General features: G+C 32.1%; 3 protein-coding genes across 6 annotated transcripts in view; 2 read left to right on the forward strand and 1 right to left on the reverse strand.

Moving 5' to 3' along the window:
* Positions 1–5,406, forward strand: part of LOC106761863 — a 35,015-nt gene extending 29,609 nt beyond the window's left edge. For all 4 annotated transcript variants that reach the window (XM_014645439.2, XM_022780814.1, XM_014645441.2 and 1 more), the window contains 7 exons: positions 402–545; positions 829–917; positions 1,428–1,510; positions 1,618–1,733; positions 2,738–2,823; positions 3,523–3,622; positions 5,193–5,406. In XM_014645439.2, coding sequence (XP_014500925.1) covers positions 402–545; positions 829–917; positions 1,428–1,510; positions 1,618–1,733; positions 2,738–2,823; positions 3,523–3,622; positions 5,193–5,258 — 684 coding nt within the window. In that variant the 3' untranslated portion in view covers positions 5,259–5,406. The remainder of the gene's footprint in view (positions 1–401; positions 546–828; positions 918–1,427; positions 1,511–1,617; positions 1,734–2,737; positions 2,824–3,522; positions 3,623–5,192) is intronic.
* A 614-nt stretch (positions 5,407–6,020) lies between these two features.
* On the forward strand, positions 6,021–13,087 carry LOC106761761 (potassium channel KAT3). The gene is made up of 14 exons (XM_022780815.1): positions 6,021–6,299; positions 6,505–6,677; positions 6,782–7,000; positions 7,135–7,296; positions 8,380–8,437; positions 8,547–8,864; positions 9,191–9,436; positions 9,543–9,641; positions 9,717–9,749; positions 10,608–10,793; positions 10,937–11,008; positions 11,777–11,840; positions 12,400–12,552; positions 12,847–13,087. Exons 2-14 carry the CDS (start codon positions 6,520–6,522, stop codon positions 12,948–12,950), a joined length of 1,872 nt encoding a protein of 623 aa, XP_022636536.1. The 5' UTR covers positions 6,021–6,299; positions 6,505–6,519; the 3' UTR covers positions 12,951–13,087.
* On the reverse strand, positions 11,665–13,937 carry LOC106761762. Its single transcript, XM_014645331.2, has 4 exons — positions 13,720–13,937; positions 13,401–13,452; positions 13,083–13,240; positions 11,665–12,131 (listed from the first exon to the last, which is right to left on the reverse strand). The coding sequence occupies exons 1-3, from the start codon at positions 13,784–13,786 to the stop codon at positions 13,093–13,095; spliced, it is 267 nt and encodes an 88-aa protein (XP_014500817.1). The 5' UTR covers positions 13,787–13,937; the 3' UTR covers positions 11,665–12,131; positions 13,083–13,092.
* Positions 13,938–18,591: the final 4,654 nt, after the last annotated feature.

The raw sequence follows: 18,591 nt of genomic DNA on the forward strand, positions 1-18,591 counted from the left end.
CAAGAGTTTGCCCCTCCCATGAGATCTTTCGAGGTATATCCTGTTAGTAGATGTAGGACTTAAGTCAAAAGCATTTTTTAGTCACAAAGATAGTTATTAAATGGTTAGTGATGCTCCTGGATTACATATCATAAACTGAACAACGGCCAAGAAGAGGAGTTTGGGAGTTATAGAAGAAAGGGCAAGCATTCTTTCTGTGCAGACAGCCTTCTTTTTTGACTTACAAAGCCAAAAGAAGCCTTCTGTACTCAGATCCTTTTACTTAAAAATTCCTATAAATGTACTAAGAAAATAATGCAACAAATCATAAAAAGACATTTCATTATAGCAATTATAATAATCTTGTTTAACTTATGTTATTATTTGTTAATAACTCTTTGTTTCTCTGCATATTGATATAGATGCACTTTGACGAAGGATTGTCTGCAAGGCATAAAGGTGGGGAATCTACTAAGCTTGTAACAAAAGGTGTTCGAGGAAAAAGTGCATCTGAAAAGCTTACAGAAGAAGGTCTTGTAAAATTTTCTGCCCGAGTATCAATCCAGGTAATCAGATATGCCCAAATCCAATACTGAATTCTAAGTGGTTTAACTATAAACTTCTAAGAGTAAATTTGGCTATACGGTAATGGACATGCAAATATCTGTGGCTGCTTCGCTGTCAGACTTTTTTTTTTTGGTAAGCTTTGATTCAAGGCATTACCTCTTCTTTGAATTAGAGTTCTGAAATAATTCGTTTTAGTTTTAATTTTTCTGCTGTTCTATATATATATTGATGAAGAATAGTTTGTTAAATCCTATGGTTATGCAGATTTGTTGTATTTTGTAGGTTGAAGTTGTTAAATCCTTTAATGACTCGGAAGGACCACAGTGGAAACATTCACTTTTTGGGAATCCAAATGATCCAGAAACTTTTAGGTCTGTTCTATTTTATGTTTTATTTAACAACTTCCACTATCCATTTCTCTTTAATTGGATTAGTTCAATTTTTTGAAAATTCACAGTAAAAAAGTTTGGGTGATAGCACATGAATCTTTGTTAAATATTTAGCATCGACAACATTTGCTGAAATTAACCTATTATTTAGAAGAATGGGAGTTAAACTCATAACCACATGATTTGATACGTCATAAAGCATCTATCCTAGAAGGTATACTGTTTGGTTAAAACACATAAAAGTATTTAGATGTATTGCAGAACAAGATATATTATGTCTTTCATCTCAAGTATTTTGAAGTCATTTGATATTGATAGGGTCAACTGTGATTATAGTGTTCTTAATGACTGCTAAAGTTAACAGTAGAATGCTATATGGATCTTTCCACTGTCTATATTACATGCATTCACATGTTTCTGTTGTGATATGTGGTATTTCTATTCACATAATGATAATTATTACAAAAGCTCGTGATGTTTTTGAAATTTCAGACGAAGATGTAAAATTGCAGAGGTTCTTGTCGAGAAGAATTTTGATTTGGCATTCCAATTGATCTATGAATTCAATCTTCCTGGTTACATTGATTTTTCCCTCTTTACACTCTGGCTCTGTTTTCTTGTTTTTTAGCTCCACAATGTTTTTTCAGCATACTTATCTAGGTCTTTTAATTGTATCATGCAGCTGTTGATATATATGCTGGTGTTGCTGCATCTCTTGCTGAGAGAAAAAGAGGCAGCCAATTGACAGAATTCTTTAGAAACATCAAGGGTACAATAGATGACGATGACTGGGATCAGGTAATCTTAATTTAATTTTCTTTTCTTTTTCTACTACTTTTAAAAAACCTTTTGTTTATTCTAGTTTAATGATTCAATAATGTGTCTCAAAAGTTCAATGACTATAAATCTTATAGCATGTATTTGATCCTACCAGATTTATAGACCTAAAATTTCAAAATTCCACTTCTAAAAATGGAGCTCAGCTCCTTACACGAGAATGTTTCTGTAACAAACAATCCCAAAACATACAGCACGGCATACCAGGGAAAGCGGAAACAAAAACGGACATGATTTCCTCATATTTCAGCTCCTCCTATATCATTCCTCTGGTTGTTCTGCCCATGATTCTCCAATTCTGTCTTTCGAACTTTCCATACTCTTAGTCATTTCTCTGATCCAACCAAATTCTCCATTCCTTTACTCCCTTTCATCCCTAAATTTATGCAATTTGGATTTGAATAATTTGGTTGTTTCGAAATTTAGGAATAGTTTGCAAAAGAAATAGGATCTTATTCTTAACATTTAGATTTTAGGACCTTTTCAGTTTGATTTTATGATTAGGATAATATTAATATTTGAATTGTGTTACACTTTTTCTCCACATATAGAGCACGTGAACTAAAAGTTTAATAACTGCCTCCACATTACATATCACCTCTTAAAACAATACTTTCTATATATATATATATATATATAATAAGATCCGTCTACCACCCTGTTTCTTTCCTCCCCTGTAAATGTGTCTGTCAATGATCCGTCTACCACCCTCTTTTAAAATTGTTTTAAATTATTGTTCTGTTAATGGTGAAACTAGACTGTATAAAGTAGGTTCGTAGAGTCTTATATAGACATGAGCTTTATACTGTCAAAACAGGTTAGGAGACTAAAATGTGCTTTTTGTAATCACTTGAGCTTATGGTTTATTATTAGTGATTCTTGGTCCTGTTAAAAGAGGGAAGTCTATCTATTGTAAAAAGGGAACTTATCTTAAAGAAATATTTTGAACGTTTTCAATAATGCAGGTGTTAGGTGCCGCTATAAATGTGTATGCTAATAAGCATAAAGAGCGTCCAGACCGTCTGATAGACATGTTAACTAGCAGCCACAGGTGAGGGCTTTTATCTATTTTTCTTCATGCACCTCCTATATTTTTTTGGGGGGGTCGGGGAACTTTTTTGTTGAAAAGTCTTTGATATTTTTATGAGCCATCTTCATTCCTTAGAAGATTTAAGGGCAAAATTTTGAAAGTCTTACATTTACTGTCATTTTTCAAAAGAGAACTAGACAAACAGTTTCTAACTATAATGCTCTCAATACATGATGCCAGGTGCCTTCTCCGTAGGCTTTTCTTTGTATTTATTCTGATAGAACACCAATTGATAAAGTAAAAAAATATAATATAGAACACTGATTACACAATACAGCGATAGACTGATAGTTCAGAAACGAAGGTCTCCTGTCACATACAGTGCAGCAATACCCTTGCTGTCCCAGACACAATACAGCGATAGACTGATAGTTCAAAATAACTTCGCACTTCCCCATTACACAGCTTTCCATCAGATATACTCCTATTACATAGCTACTAGTTGTTATTTTCTATAACTATGTCATCCTGCAATTTTTAATGCAATAAAATATAAAAGTAACTGCACCCAGTTATTGTGTACACATAATCCTAAAATTTATAATGCTGAACTGTTTTGTTATTCATTTTCTAAACAACTCTCAGAACTGCCCTGAACTGAGTGTCCATCAAATTCACTGCTGTAACATGTTTTGCTTTATTTTTGAATTGGTCATGCAGGAAGGTTCTTGCTTGTGTAGTTTGTGGTCGATTAAAAAGTGCATTTCAAATTGCTTCAAGGAGTGGTAGTGTTGCTGATGTTCAATATGTTGCGCATCAGGTAAACTATCTATCTATTTTAGCCTCATCCTTCCATTTCTTTTTTAGTAACTTTCCAAATGGAAACTTAACTAATCAGCTACATTGAATAAAACTGCCAATTGAGTTTTAGTGTTAGATAATCCTCACTTGTAGTTAGTTATGGGGGTTAATCTAACATCTACACTGAATCCTAAACTCCAAATACATATCAGCTTGGATTGAATACCCTACATGTGTGTGTGTGTGTGTATTCTAAATTGTCATATTCGAACTGCAGATGTACATGTCTTTCAATTAATAATAAATCTGGTATCCAGGCTTTTGGTTGATCTGTATCTGCTTGTAAATTGAGTGGTCGGATATTCTGATTAACCTCATCTGTTGCCTCGAGGTTGATTCATTCTACTAGTGTCACATGGATTATCTAACATGGGGCTTGTTTTCTATCTTCGATTCCGGCATGTTACAAGCCACTTCCAAGTTTGGATTCGCATTATTATAACTTTTTCTAACTGTATCACCCAGTTAATAGAAATTGTGCTTTTTCATTTCCTAAATTATGAAACGGAAAATAATGATTGACTAACAATTAGGAGGGATTTTTATGACTTTGTGGGTACTGTTTTGTGATCTGCCATGAATTTCAAACTGCCCGACATTTTTTCAACCACCACTGATTAGATTTTCCAACCTCTGAAACCACTCATGTTTATTTTCTGCTTTCTCTTTGTCGAAGAACTTCTTGGAACATGCTCTCTAATGCGTCTAATCTGGATTCCATCCTGGTATTGACCATAACCCCCCACACAATCACCACAGTACCAAGACCGATGCTCTAGTTGATAGAATTGCATATTAAGAATTGGAAATACAAGACTCTCTGTCTTGTAATTTTTTATTGCTCGACTCCAATTCCGCTCCTACCAATGTAGTACTGGTATAGAATGTTAACAAAGTATTCTCTCACTAAGATTGTTCGAGAGAACCTCACTCTCTACAATTCTTCTAAACTCTTCCTTCCCAAAATCTGCTGGCACACCACCCTTATTTATTTCGTCTCTTATATACTATACCAAACTTATCAATAAAATCGTCATGTTATTGTGTATCATTGTATACAGTATATCATTCTCTTCCATTGCCGTGTGTTTCTACTAGGATTTCATATATTGCCTTCTAAAAAGTTAACAATTTGTTATGCATGTGATTTCTAATCGGCAATCACTTGCCGAAAATTCTCAGTGATAAAGGGAGGAAGTCCATCTAATCTCTCCTTGGAAAGAACCTGATGCTAGATTCAATGTCTACGAACTTGTTATTCTCATCTTTTTTCTCCCAACTTCCTATAGTGCGTCCAATGAACTGAAAAATTGAGAAAAATGCATTTCTTTTATTTGATGGGTACTACAGCTCCTGTTATTTGGTGTGCTACTACTTGCCCTGGGGTTATCAATACCACCTGCACATTACTTATCAGGAATTTTCTTTTTATCATGGGTGAACTTGACAGTATTTTAATGGCCTGTAGACATGTATATCTGCAAATAAAATGTTCTATTTTTCTTAACTTACTATCATTCTTTGTGCAGGCACTGCATGCAAATGCACTTCCCGTGCTTGATATGTGTAAGCAATGGTTGGCTCAATACATGTAACCTATTGCTTAAAGAATCTGAGTGTCCAAAGTGCATATTTTGGTTTATTTATTCAACATATGTCGAGAAAGCTTGAGTTAGATCATAGCCGTTTATTGGAAGAAGTGGAATCAACCAAAGCAAATGTTTACCCTATTTATTTTAAAAATCAAAATGTCTTATTTTGTTTCATTGGTTTCACAGTTGAAGTTGGTTTATTGATCTTGAGGTATATACAACATCCAAGTTCGTCGAGCATGTGCCTGGTATTGCCATCGTTGCCAGGTTTGAAAAATTGGTTGGAGATAAATCATCACATGCCCTACGCAGAAATTGATCCAATTTTATCCTTGAATCTCAAACAATCACTGAATTTGGGACTATCAGAATGTGAGCAACGATACATCAAGTTTTTACACGCTCAATAAATATGACCCTCTTTCAGCCAACAAAAGTTACTCTTTTAATACGACATTAAGAAGTCTACAATTTTTAGTACAATTTGGATCTTTTAGAATAGAATATTTGTACATGAATTTTGAGCTTTTCTCATTGTATCAAAGTTAGTTGTAAAGATAATTTGATTTTACGACTGTGTATTTGCGGTACCATCTCATCCCTAATTTTTAAGCATATATAAACAGCTTTTACATTTTTTTAATCAGTATCTATTAGAATAACTGCCACTAATTGGGGTACCGTCTCTTCACTGGTTTTGTTTTTAAAAAAAAATGAACAATAAAGAGGTCTGCTACGTCCATAACTTTACGTCCTGAAATGCCCGTTATGTAACCATTTTATCAAAGTATATAATAGATCATCACGTAATTTTTAAGATAATTTCATTATTAAATCATATGAAATATTTATGAGACGGGGTTTAGATTTATATAGGAAAAAACACCTTTGACATGGTCCGTTTGGATTTATATAGAGAAGCTTTTGATCATATATTACAGTTAATAGTTTTTTTCCAAGGAAAACCACCTGCACTGAGGAGTTTTGTCTTCTTGTTGACATATCCTTGGATCACCCGTACAGCATCTCTTCGCTCCATATGTCGTTAAGTTGTGCTAAATTATGTCGTTAAGTTGTACTTGTACTACACATAATTGAGAGTCTGAAGTCTCAACAAGAACCGGCTGTGTTTTTGTTAGAAGAATAAGAAGCCAAGGTCTTGCCTTGTGCATTTCTGTAACAACGTCGATAACAAGAAAAGTTTTTATCTCTCTCTCTCTCATACTAACTCAGAAAGCCATTTTCTCAGACGTTGGCTCAAAGAATGTCGATTGCGTCTAAAGAGAGAAGAAGATGCTCAAGCAGCGAAATGGCCTCTGTTTCAAGTACCATCTTTCCAGCATTTGGCACCCCCATCTTTGTTGTAGAAGGTTACTCCAACCTAAGAAAACACGTCATTGCTCCTTATGACCGTATATATCAGTACGTGTTTAATTGATTTCCTTCACACAATTAGCTATTCTGTTTATTATATAATATATATATATATGCATTAATTGTTGAATGGAATTGTAATTTACACATAGATTGTGGCAAACGTTCGTAGTGGCTTTGGTAGTGTACTCTGCATGGGCGTCTCCATTCGAGCTAGCTTTCAGAGATATGTTAGTTGGGTCATATTTGACCGTTGTTGATCTCCTTGTCGATGCCTTCTTTGCAATTGATATAATCCTTACTTTCTTTGTGGCTTACTTCGATACATCAACTTATCTCCTCGTCGACGATCATAAGAAGATTGCTCTCAGGTTCGTATATATACCCATCCATGTGGAGAAGTTTTATCATTTTACAGTCTTTCCTGCATGTACCCTATATTTAGTTTAAACGCACATATTTTCTGTTCTCTTTACGGAAATTTTTTGCATTTTGATTTCAACAGGTACGTCAAAAAGTTGCACTTCACCATGGATCTAGCCTCCACTCTGCCAATTGAGAAGATATATCAAATTCTGACGGGCAAGCCAACCAGAAGCGAGGTATTTGGTTTCCTGATTATGCTAAGACTCTGGAGATTGAGGCGGGTTAGCGAATTCTTCGCGAGGTACATTCACAAACGAAGTGTAGTTAGAACGAAATAGAAAGCGAGAAACGAAAATAAAAAGATACAAAATCTTGATTTTATCTACCCCATTACATACTTGATTTTTTTTTTCTATCTTTCTTCTTATCACATCTATAAACTATAAATCTATCATCTTTATTCTCTTTCTAAGTATATAGTCAGTGATAATACAACTTTTTAGTGTCTATAAATAACTTTTCGAATAAAAAACCCACTCAAATTTATACCTCTTCATTTTTTTTGTGGGAAATACGTCTACCTCTTTTTTGTTGAGGGAGTAAACTGCGAAGATATATTTACTTAGTAAATATCAAAACATTATAATTCAATGTCCAAACTTATAAGTTATAAAACTTAAAAACAATTTTTAAAAGGCATACTAAATCTTTTAATGATATGTTTTCTTTTAATTACAAGTCTCCCGGTTAATAAATAAGGTTGACAATTTAGCTTACATTTAAAGTATCCGCTATGCATGATTATTTAAATAGATTGTTTATTTTAATTTTGTGGATCTTTTTTTGCCGCATAAATATAAAAACTTTAATAAAATTCACTCCAACAAAAGTGACTAAAGTGAGTGCTTAATGCAATTTCGTGAATCCTATAATTGACCTTATAAAATTTGTTTTTTTTAGTTTTGTTATATTTTCTATTATGTCCATTTTATATTATACCTGCTATGGCCTTTTTTGGTCTAAAACCTCTAAGCAACATTATTTATACAAACCATAGTTTTAACTGTAAATATTTTTAATCAATAATGTTTAGCATTAATCTACCTTCCTAGCCACAAGAGATGGCTTCAATTATATCATTGTGTGCAAATTATTGTACTCAAATAAATTATTAACATTAACAAATTTAAAAATACGAGGGAAAGTGTAGATAAGATCATATGACGTTGATAAAAGGTGACAAAAATAAATATAAAGAAGAATAAGGAATATCAAATACATGTTTTGTAGATTATACAAGTACTATCAATCATCCATTAAGCAGAAAAAGGAATGATCAGTCAGGATTTCCTATTTTTAACTGAAACTGCAAACTCTTTCCCAGGCTAGAGAAAGACATACGAATCAATTATTCTGCAACAAGATTTTGCAAACTTATATGTGTAAGGAAATTTCTAAATATTTTGTTTTTGAGCTGATCTTCATTTAGCATTTTTTTCTATTAATGTAATAAGTTCGTCCATGCTTCCTATTTCATTTGGTTTATCACAGGTTACACTATTTGTAGCACACTTCGCAGGCTGCATGTTTTTTTGGTTGGCTGTCCAGCACAAGACACCGAAACACACATGGCTCGGGAACAAAACACAGGATTTTCATGAATTGGGCGTCGGGTTGGGTTACACTTATTCTGTGTACTGGTCTGTTGCGACCCTTACCACCGTTGGATATGGAGATTTTTATGCAGTAAATTTAACGGAGATGCTTTTCTGCATTTTTTACATGCTCTTTAACATCGGCCTCGGTGCATATATTATTGGAAACATGACAACTCTGTTGGTTCATAGCTCTGTCGGAACCTTTGCCGTGGTAAGTGTTACGACGACTTCCATAATCGTTTAACTCTTAGCTTTACATTTGATAACCCTTAACGCAGTAATCATGCTTCTAATAAAAGGCTTATCTGAATGGCTATACCAAAAGATCATGACAGCTTGACAATTTCCCTCTTTTTATACCATCATCTAACAACTATATATTATTATTATTATTTTCTTTTAAAATATATATTATTATTACAAATTTCTTTTAAAATTTTATATATATTTTTTTTAAATCAAAAAGTGGTTGCCAAATATAAAAGTAGGTGTTAAATGATAATTTCCCTGCCAAAAACTAATACATTTTACCTCCAGGCTTCACAGAGGGATGTCTTCAACAAAATATTACAGTATGCAAACAAAAATAGACTCCCGGGACGATTAAAGGAGCAAATGTTGGCACACATGCAATTGAAATTTAAGACTGCAGAGTTACAGCAAGAAGTGTTACACGACCTACCTAAAACTATAAGATCCAGTATTGCTCAGCATCTTTTCAAAAACATTGTTGAAACAGCATATTTATTCAAAGGAGTTTCTGATTATTTTATCACCCAGCTGGTAAACCTTCTTGTTTTAGCTCTCTTCTCTTTTTTCTTCTAGGTAGCGATATTCTGAACATCTCAACAGTAACTAAATTTGACATCTCATGACACTAAACAAACAGGTGTCAGAAACGAAGGCAGAATACTACCCATCTAAGGTTGACATTATCTTGCAAAATGAGATGCCAAAATATTTCTACATCTTGGTATCTGGGTCACTGGTAAACATCTATTGCGTATTCAAATCCTACCCTCTTAACAAGGTTTAACTGCTAACTAACGGAACTATTCCGCAGGATGTGTTGATATACAATACTGGGTCTGAACAGGTAAGATGAGATCTCCCAAGCGATTAATTTAAGGGTATATGTAACATATTCAAAAGAAAGTAAAGAGGTAATAACTCCTAGATACCTAGTGAATGGAAAGAGTGGTGCATAAACCACTACAAAGCATCACGCCGGAGAAAATGTTTCAACTTCAAAGAGGATAAAATATTAGTCTCATTTAGAGTAAAGATATAATAGTGCAACTGATTTGCATCTGAAATCAGGGACTCCTTGCATTAGATATTAGATATAAGAACGTCTGAACTATAGAGAATAAAAGAATTTCATAGACCGCACGACTTCACAACTAATGCTTTAACCTGAGTATAAGTCATTTTGGAAGATCAGGTTTTCTTGACAAAATAAGAAGCTTTTTTCAATATTCTAGTTCTTCCCGATAACCTGCTGAAGCAAGCACGTCAAATTAAGTGTAAACACGTTCTTTGTGCCGAAAAGAACATCTTCATGAAAATCGTAAATCGAACAATTGAAATAGGAAATAAGATACTCAAGTGTACTAGAAAAAAAAATCTATTACACTAGCAAAGAATGAAAAAGTAATGAAAATGATACTTCAACACATAAAATTTTTAAAACACTACCTTTTCTTTGACAAAGAATGAAAAAGTAATAAAAATAATGATACTTTTACATACATAATTCTATTTTTTTCGTGAAAAAAAATATAAAAATTTATTTTTTTATGACTATTTTAACTTTATATTATATATCAAGTGAATGGAAAAATATGTTACCTTTATCATTAGTTAAAAGTAATTATTTAAAAAGAAGTATCTATGTTTCTACACAGATAACAATTCTCGCATTTGCTTGACTGAGCTCATGAAAGTTTTTCAGTTTTTATTCGAACTAGAAACTGGAGACATGGCAGGAGAAATAGGCGTGATGTTTAATATTCCACAACCTTTTACAGTAAGAAGTAGAGGGCTCTCCCAGGTCATACGAATCAATCATCATCACTTCAAGCAGATGGTGCAACCATTTAGTGACGATGGGAAGGCAATCATGTACAACTTTATTCAGGTTTGAAATTCACCATCAACCGATTAATTAATTTCCACACTTCAACACTAACCAAATATCATTGTCAATTCATTATATCCAAATTTTGTATACGTCAACATGCACATACATTTCCCAGCTGATGTTGGTTCTTCTATTCTCAGCATTTGAAGGGCCTCAAAAGCAAGGTGCTAGAAGAAATATCGTATGTAACAGAATTGCTGGGTTACCTTGAGGTATTTCTTTAACTTTGAAGCATAAACATTTAATTAATGCGCAAATATAGAATATAAGAAAAGGATGCACAAAATTCCTTGGATGGTAAACGTTGCATTGGCTGAGATAAAACCTTAGGCAAACTTCTATGCAATTAGCAGACGACAGACTGCCACAAGTACAGAATTCTGCGAGGAAGTCCCAAAGCTCGTCAATATCCTTCTTTAAACCATGTTTCTGAGAAAGGATATATATATTTGATAAATTAAGAACAGAAGAAAAGGCCCTAAAAATAGAAAACTTCCCTTCGAACACCCTCCCTTCGCCTTTTTTCCCTAAAGAGACCTTAAATTTATCTGATGATGCGTGGATAATCGCTTTCTTTGAATTGAACGTATGTACCGTCGAGATGCATGTTAACATCTCAAAGAAGATTTGATTGTATCATGTGTGATGAACTAACTCAACAGCTCCCCGAAAGCTTAGGGTGAAAGCACAAGAATAGTTTTATATTACATCTCAAGCATTTGATATCATAGATCGGCAAATTAATAAAGAATTCCTAAATATTTAGTTTACACTCCATCTAGTAGAATTTATGGCACAGACAAATAAATCTATGATAATTTTGCCCACATATTTACGCATAAGAAATGCCAACAGTATACTCTCTAATTGCCTTTCCAAACACATTATTTTTGAGTGAACATTGGTTTTTAGACTATATGTGCTACTAGTAATACAAATATGTGAATCGCTTCATATATGATGAGCACTGATTTTTGCAGCATCTGAGACAAAATGAGGGTACACTTCATGAAGTTTCAAGATATCAAGATCCATATAAAGAAGGTAGCCTTGATCCACTATCTAGTTACAGAAATACGAAATTTCAATAGTCTAATCTATAGTGGTTAGACACGGTAGAGGAATTAAGAAAAAGAATTATCAGACACTAGGGGGTTCTGTAAATGACAACCCAAGAAACTTCATGTTCATTTCTGTCTGTGGATATGGATGCTGATTTTTTGACATCCCAAACAGTGTAACATTCTCTTTACATTCCTTATTTTTCTTCATCTTTTTCTTTTCTGGGTATAAAGCAAGGCACACACTGCACAAGGTTGCCCCTCGGTAACCAAACTTCGGTCATGCATGAAAACACAATTCCTTCTTATAGCAAACAGATATATCTCCATCACCAATAAACAAGCAAGTTGCAACATTATTTCAGTTTGAGAAACAACTTGAACTCCACAATACAGGAAGGAACCTTTCGAAAAGTAGCCTAGGTTGCTTTATTTGTTTTCATTGCTTGATCAGTGTCCAAAATGGAACATGCTATCGCATTCATCAATTTACCTGCTTACCTAAAGTACCGGCATAGACTCATGCTACTTACTAATAGCAGGAAAAACAGGAAATTCCAAACCACTGAGAAGCCCAGTCCCCGTTAGAGTTACAATCCACGGACACCATCCCAATGAAAACAAAAGGGGAAATGGATCAACGCCAAAGCTCATACTTCTCCCAAATTCGATAGAAGATGTTTTCAAAGTTGCAGGTATGATTACATTCAACATGCATGCATGCCTCCCTCCAAAGGATTCCCAGTGTTTCATGATTAAATGACATCAATTACAGAAAATAACCTAATCACAAAATAATCTGAAATCCCTTCTTTGCCCACATTCCACACAGACAGGGTTCATTATTTAAAGCCTTTACGTTCAGCAACAGAAATATATTGGACAAAAAAATTATTATGCTTTCGCACTTGTGCTCATAGAACTGAACATACTGAGGTAACAAATGATTCAATAGGATAAATAAGTTGACTGGAGCCTTGTGTACGCAGAGAGAAAATTCGGAAAAAGAGGAAGCAAAATTCTCATGGCTGACGGCACAGAAGTAGAACAATTAAACGCGATAAGGGAGAATGATGAGTTGTATATCCTCTAATGATCAAACTAAACAGAGATTAACAATGTGCTCTGCTCATTTCGGTACGTATCCGTTTCAGGTGGCAATCTACTTAATCAAACAAGATATATGGGAATACAATGTATTAAAATGAAAAATGTAGAACGATACCTAGAGCGCTTTACTCTCTGTTGAGCATGTCAAGAACAGCATAAGCAGCTTTTTGAAAGTTATCTCTATCTTCGTTTAAGGCTCTTTTCCTCTCAAGAGCAGAACCTTTGCATTTCTCTATCTCCTCCTCGATAACTGCAGAATTATGATTGATTTCACTGTACAGAATAAACAAATCGCCGTTTAAATTAAAGAGCATGAAATAATCACAAGTTTTGACCGAAATCGTAATGAATAAATAGTAACTGTACTGAAAAGAAAACGAAAAAGCGGAAAAAATACTGATATTGAAGAAGCAATGATGATTAGGTAACTGACGTGATCGTCTTAAGCATGTTCTCCATGATCTCTTGGACTTCATTTGATATCTCTGCACGGTTTAGCAGAACAAACAGAAAACGAAGTAAACACAAGGAAATTCGTTAATCAATCGAACCATGCAGTGCTCAGAATTGGATCACATTAAACACGAGAAATCATTATAGTTCATTACAAGTGAAAGATCGCATCGCGTCACGCGTGGTTTGAGTTAACAATTAGGTTTAATATTTGCATTTGCAGAGATTGTTGAACCTCGAGTTTCATGAATGCGGATGAATTATTACAACGGAAGCTGGAAGGAGCGGTTAAAACTCACCGTAGATGAGAGAAGAAAGGTGATTTTCGGATTCTACTTCTGTAGTTATTAGCTCTGAGGACGCCATCGATGTGAACCTTGCTTCGAGCGAAATGGCAAACTACACTCGCGCTTTGAATTCATTTTCAAATTATGACAGGTGTGTATATATATATACACTGGTTAAAAAAGAAAACTAATTTATTTAACATGAGCCTTTTTACCCATGGCGGGCTTCATTTTCCTCAGGCCCAGCTTGTTTACCAAGTTGTTTTCCCAATGCGCTATCGGCCCGTCACAAAATTTAGTTATTCTCATTGCAAATATTTAGTTGAATCCTTGATTTTCAATGTGTTTTGTTATTTTATTTTAATTGGATTTAAAATTCTATACATAATCATATCATTTAATGAATCATAAAAATGATTTTATTAATTAAATTATAAAAAATTAAACATTAGACCAAAATTACATTCTTTAGAATAAAAAAAATAAAAAACAGATCAACTAGTTTTTAAAGGTGATAGAAATTTAAAAGTTTAATATTTATTTTGTTTCCTTGGTTTATAGCATATGTTTAAAGTTTTTTTTTTTCAAAAATTTACTAAAATCTTATTTTTTACAAAAACAATACACGTTAATCTTTGTTACTTACGATGCTAAAAAAAACTAATGGCAAAACTGTTCCATGGCCAAAATTTGATGAGATGGACATGGCTTATTGACTTGACACTATGATGTCATTATATATGTTAAAATAAATTTAGTTTAAGATGATGTGGAATATGTAAAATACAAGGTTAAAATAAAATTAGGATTAACTGACGCAAAATTACATTTGGGATAAAATAAACTCATGAATTGGGGGCGATTTAGGTTCAACAATCCAGATTTCTATTCGTGGTGAAATTGCGTTTGTGGTATAATTGTATTTGTGGTTCGTTCAAGAGAGTGATTCATTAAACAGCGTTGATGAAGGACTATCGTCAATAAACATGTCCAACTCATCAAATTTTTTCTAGAAACAACTCTATCGTTAGTCTTTTTCAACACCATAAGTAAAAAAGATTTACGTATATATTTTTTAAATGTGAATTTTTAAAATAAAATAATAAAAAAAACCAAAATAGATACTATATCAAATTTAAAAGATTTGTTTTTCCTTCTTTTGCTTAAGAAATAAGGTATTTGAAGGTTCCCACGTTTAAGACTTTTTGTCCTTAACCGAAGACGGAAATAAAATAGTCTACTTTCCGTCAAATAGTTTAATTCGAGACTTTACCAAAAACAAGATTATATCTATGGCAGACAAATCTGTGGCATCTGGAACAAATCTAATAAATTAGTATTAAGCAGAAAGATTACTTGAGTGGTACCCTTCCATCTTCACGTGTATTCCTAACCTAACCAAATGCAGTGCCCACAAAACAATACAAATTGCCTTAGAATAGTACTTCATAATTCCCCGCAAGAATTTTTGGGTACTTGGGAACATAGGAAGCCTCACTAGACGTTACAAAAAATGGTGCTGCCAAATAATTAACTAACTATAACCTCATACTCTACATGATCATGACGGCAAAAAATACCTTTTATTTTTAAATTCTATGAAATCGTGGCTAATAGATTACTGTTTATTTTGTGTCATTTATCGAATCTGTCGGATAAAGCTCCAACATGTTTATGTTTGTTTAGTAAGGAAATAATGAAGGTGTCCTTTATCCCGCTTTTCTTCATTGTCATCTTAAGAAATTGATAGCTTTTGTTTTAAAATATGAAGTAATTATATTAAATAGACATGATTAATTGAGATATATTTATCACATTGAACTCTGTAAAATTCATTCAATACTTAAATGTCTCACGAATTGTAAGAATATGATAAAGAATTTTTTAAGACTATTGGCGTTCTTAAACAATTAATTAACAGTGATAACCTTATGTTATTCGCAACTTGAAAAAAGGTTGTATATGCGAGGTTATTAGACCAAACAATTATGACATGTTTATAGTCACCAAAAGAATAAAAACATAATATACAATTTAACATCATTGATATGACTATTGAATTTATAAGAATTAAACATAATTTTTTATATTGTTCTTCGGCATATTTATTTAAATAATTCACAAACATATTTATTTTCACTTTAACAAAATTTATTTTGAAATTATTTAACATACATATATTATAAAATCAATATAAAATATTGTAAAAATCATGTCAAATATACAATAAAAAATTATTAAATATTGTAATATTAAATCTATTGGATATAAGTATTAAAAATATCATCTGATATAAGTTGAATGTTCATTGACACACTCATCACTATTCTGAAGATTGCATGTGTTACATTTTGTTTAAGAATAAACTTATCAAAAACATGTATATGCAAGCTTTTTGCATCCGATCATGGTTAAACGCAAACAATTACATGTCGTAAAAGCAATTGCATAAATTACTAAAAATTATAAATATAAATATAATATAATATTAAATATTTTTCGTCCTTACATTTTCTACAGACAATGCCTTAACTATTTTGTACATGCCTCATTTTTCTATAATAGCAGCTGAATTATATTAAAGTGATAAATAATGTGAAAAAGAAAACGCTAATGAAATTAATATTTCTAACAATGGGGGAATATTAATTGACTTTACTTTTAAAATGTCAAGATGATTTAACAGAATTTTCTCATACCTGTAGTTTTATTCAAAATAACTTAAAAAATAACAAAATTATCATCCAAATGTTTAATACAAATACAGTAGAGCTATTGCTTGTAGAAACTTTTGAAATATTCGTTGAAAAAAAAAACATTAAAAATAGTTAATATTTGTGTGTGCAATTGTCCTTTTTTAATTATCAAATACTCCTGTTGCATTGTATGTGTTATATTTACTACCAGAGCTTACATGAGTTGAAAGAGCATGTGAATGCTATGCTATTATAGTATTTTGACAAATAAAATGTTATATTTAATATAGTCGATGTTATGTATAAATAAAGGCATGTGTGTTAATAATAATTAGAATGAAATGTTTAGAATAATTTAGTTAAATTAAATATTTAAAAATATAAATATAGGAATAAATAATATGTGAAGGAAATTAATGCAATAAATTGATGGGTTGTAAAGGGTGTCAGCTGAAGCTATAGACCTATAATTGAACCTTGGAAGATGACTTGTTTTTCACCCATTCAGAAATAGGCCGGCGGAAATAGGGTAAGTGGGGTTTCAATTGAGAGAAAATATTGTGTGTCAGACTCTTAATTTAAAACCATCCGTTTCAATTAAATGTTGTACACTATGACTTGATCCATCAAATAAATGCAATTTAATTTATGATTATTTGCTTTTCAAGATAACTCATTATTGATTTCAGACTTAACACAATAGGTAAGTCATCTATAGTATTGTTAACTCTGGTAGACTTCTGTGTAATTATAGAACTAATATAGCACTAATCATTTATATTTGAATTTGGGTCAAAAGTATATTTAAATAGAATGTTTTAGAGATGCATTCATCATAGGCATATAAACAATGATGTGAAAAAAAAATTAAATATGTTTTTAATCTCTATGTTTTGGGGCGATTTTGGTTTTAGTCTGTCTTTCAAACTAAGGTATAATTTAGTCCTTCAATTTTAGAAAACTTTAATTTTAATCCTTTTTACCAAATTTTTTTAACTTTATTTGCTGTTTTAAACACGTTTCTCAGTTAATATCGAAGAAAAAATGTGTCAAACAGTGTAAACAATACAAATTCTATAATAAAACATACTTGAAATAGCTAATAAAGTTAAAAAAATTTGATAAAAATAACTAAAAACAGAGTTTTATAAAATTGAAGGACTAAATTATATCTTAATTTGAAAGAGGGACTAAAACCAAAATCGCCCCAAAATATAGGAACTAAAAACATATTTAATCAAAAAAAATTATAAAACAAAGAAATAAGAAATGGGTATTATTTTGTGCTTATGTATATCTTATTTTTTAACTCTATGCTATATTTTATGATTTTCTTTTAGGTGAAATTGGTTGCACAACATTGAACAAAGGACACCCTACTATGAAAAAAGTAAACAGAAAAATACAACAATATAACAAGCGCAAAAAAGGAAGTTGGTAAACCAAAAATAGACACATGCATGCATGGTGTTTATTTTTGTCTTCTTATAATAATATTGAAAAATGCTATTTTGAAATATGCATAAGTTAGAACAGATGATATATATAATTAATATTAAATATGAGAGAGAGACTTAAATACAAAACAATAACACATTTATATAAATTATGTATAAGAGTTTAGTTAACCTATTTATATTTGGAAGACTTATGTAGAAAGAAAACTAGGTTAGGTTAGTGAGGTGGAGTGATGGTGAATGGTTGTATTGTATTGTAGCTTATGAAGAGAAGAAGTACGTAACTGTAGTTGAAGACAAAATATACGGAATGCGTCATAAAATATTCATTAACCTTGAAATATTACAGTACAGAGTACATCTTTTTTCTGAATTAGCTTCAGAGACGTAAGATAGGGCCCTTTTTCACTATAATTAGTAGCAATGCCATGGCTAGGCTTATATAGCTACTTCTTTCGCAACTTTCATTCGTCAATCGATTGACCGCATGCGTGCATGCTCATGTCTAATGCATCATCATCCATGCATTCTTTGCATCTCCTTGGATCAAGTTCCCCACACCCTACCCATTAAATGCTGCTGTCATCATAAATACACCCATTTAATAATTAATATATATATATATATATATATATATATATATATATATATATATATATATATATATATATATATATATATATATAATGCATCAACCAATACACACATAGCACACAGGAAAACTTTAAAAG

The sequence above is a fragment of the Vigna radiata genome, chromosome 5 (assembly GCF_000741045.1).
Source record: "Vigna radiata var. radiata cultivar VC1973A chromosome 5, Vradiata_ver6, whole genome shotgun sequence".
Lineage (NCBI taxonomy): Eukaryota > Viridiplantae > Streptophyta > Magnoliopsida > Fabales > Fabaceae > Vigna > Vigna radiata.